This window comes from Glandiceps talaboti, chromosome 8 (genome assembly GCF_964340395.1).
Source record: "Glandiceps talaboti chromosome 8, keGlaTala1.1, whole genome shotgun sequence".
Classification (NCBI taxonomy): domain Eukaryota; kingdom Metazoa; phylum Hemichordata; class Enteropneusta; family Spengelidae; genus Glandiceps; species Glandiceps talaboti.
The window spans coordinates 4,315,001-4,317,500 of NC_135556.1; the positions used below are offsets into that span (position 1 = coordinate 4,315,001).

General features: G+C 38.5%; 1 protein-coding gene across 1 annotated transcript in view; it reads right to left on the minus strand.

Annotated features, from left to right (window-relative positions):
* LOC144438519 (glucose dehydrogenase [FAD, quinone]-like) overlaps window positions 1-2,302 on the minus strand; it is a 22,628-nt gene extending 20,326 nt beyond the window's left edge. The window contains exon 1 of the mRNA XM_078127579.1: window positions 2,084-2,302. Within this exon, the coding sequence (XP_077983705.1) occupies window positions 2,084-2,275 (192 nt within the window). The 5' untranslated portion in view covers window positions 2,276-2,302. The remainder of the gene's footprint in view (window positions 1-2,083) is intronic.
* Window positions 2,303-2,500: the final 198 nt, after the last annotated feature.

Genomic DNA, 2,500 nt, shown 5'->3' on the forward strand with positions numbered 1-2,500 from the left:
TTTGCCATTATAGCGGCGATGTTTTATAACTCATGTCAAAATAAGTGGGACAACTTCCTAGTAATCTTCCATACAATATATACATATATGTACGTTTGTAGTGAGGAAAACGTCTGTCTTTATCTTACATTGTGAATAAATTCGCTAGACTAAAAGTAGTGGCTGTGTGATTTCACTGAAAAGTTAACATGTCATACAAGTATCCCCGAACAGATACCACTGAAAAGGTATTTGCTAATCATGAATGTAAATTTTGTAACATTGACTTCGAAAATAAATCAGTATTTGTTTTGAAGTAAACGGGGGGGGGGGGGTGTCCACATTTTTTATAGCATTGTCTTTGTTTACTTTTTTCAGTTTAAATCATTGCTACTTTGATCACATAATAATGAATGACTGGATATTTACTCCATGTCGTTTATTACATGTATTGCATGTACAGTTTACAAACCGCTGTAGCATGAAGGCAGTAGCAAGTGGAGTGACAGTGTGAAATGGTGCATGTCCAAGTTGACGTTTGGTAAGGACCAGTCACGAAGGCCGACATAGCGGGCTTCGCCTTTAAGTGCATACCTGCCGGTCGCACATTCCTATGCCGCATGATCGACCCCCCCCCCCGTATGTAAACTTCACACAGTTATCATGCATATAGTTGGAATGATGGTTTCAGGGATGGTTACATAGTAATATGGTACTTTCAGTTACACTAGTACAGCAGAAACACACGATGTGAGAGTAGAGGATGTCATACTGTTGCCTACAGTCTCAGTAAATTAATCATATATTCAAGCCAGCACTCAATGCGTTATCAGAAACATACTGTTTTCCTGTCATACATAAACCTACATGCTAGTCTATAAGTTCCCATACAGTAGCAATACCATTTGCAACTGTGTGGTGTCGTTAGAGACCGCTATTGGCATCTAGACCACAGGGTGCTCAGGCTCATTTAGTTCTGTTTACAAATATAAACAAAACAATATAAACATAAACATAAACATACAAGTAAACAAACAAACAAAAACAAATAAACAAGTAAACAAACAAACATACAAAATAAACTGAAAATGAGTAGATACAAAAAGAAATTTCCATATGTGACCATTTCGGGGGGGGGGGGCAGTGTTTGGTTGTTCGTTGGTTTGTTGTCGTTTACTCATGTATGTATCTACTCATTTGTCAGTTTATTTTGTTTGTCTGTTTGTCTGTTTGTTTGTTTGTTTGTTTATTTGTTTATTTGTTTGTTTGTTTTTGTTTGTTTGTTTTCTTGTATGTTTATTTTGTTTTGTTTATATTTGTAAACAGAACTAAATGAGCCTGAGCACCCTGTGTCTATACTAGTGAAAACATAGTCAAGACTTGATCAATGATGGTAAAGGAATGGTTACATGCAAAGTGCTAACCCTGGTCAATACATTCAAACTTGGTGCCTTCGTTTTAGAGATTTTATAGGGTAATCTCTAAAGCGAAGATCGAAGATAGAAGATCGCTCATTTCAACATAAGGTTATAAATTGGGATTTAACTTCTAAATAGGTTTTGTAGTTGGGAATGTGATATTTTCATTATGAAAATACCATATACGTGGAGTTATAATGTCGGGTTTTCTATTTCCAAAGAGAATTTGTTTTGTCAGGTATGATTTGGCTTTGTACCCTAAAATTCGTTGAACAATCATTTCGCATTTATTTATGAGGTCGTGTTAAGTGATAAAATTGAGGGCTATTAGATTTTGCATGTATGGAAAGTTTCAGTGAGTATAGATGTCTTCCATCTTCGATCTTCGTTTTAGAGATTTGATAGGGTAATCTCTAAAGCGAAGATCGAAGATAGAAGATACGGAGGGACGGAGGGACGGAGGGACGGACAGACAGACAGACAGACAGACAGACAGACAGACAGACAGACAGACAGACAGGCAAGCTGGCAGGCTGGCAGACAGACAGGCTGGCAGGCAGACAGACAGACAGACATTCCCCTCCTTCGCATCCTCATTTTGTTCTTGTCCCTCCTTTACCTCCCCGGCCCCCTGTCATAAATTCTACTAATTCCCTAATGTTCTCAAATTTATACTGTTTACTAACCAGGTACTTCCAGTCGAGATCAGAACCTATCAGATTAAAACATTCCGCAGGTACAGTGATTTTAGGTTCTGTGTCCTCAGGACCAGCTTCAATCAACAAAACGCTTGTGTTTTCATTTTCAGACAGTCGATTTGCTACAACACAGCCAGCACTACCAGCACCAACAACAACGTAGTCAAACACGTCTGCCATTGTACCTTGTTTGCTGAAAATCGTTTGTCAGGAGACCTTCCGTTTCCGGAAAGTTAAACCCCGTATGACCTTTGTGATTTGCATAGGTACCATTTCAACATCTGATTGGTTGGAGTGGACTAAGTAGATCCTGATTGTCCTGTGTAACCCCTTTTGTGTAGATCCCGTTGAAGCCGATGACATTTAACCATACATTGCGACAGAACATTTCGTACAGTTTCTGTA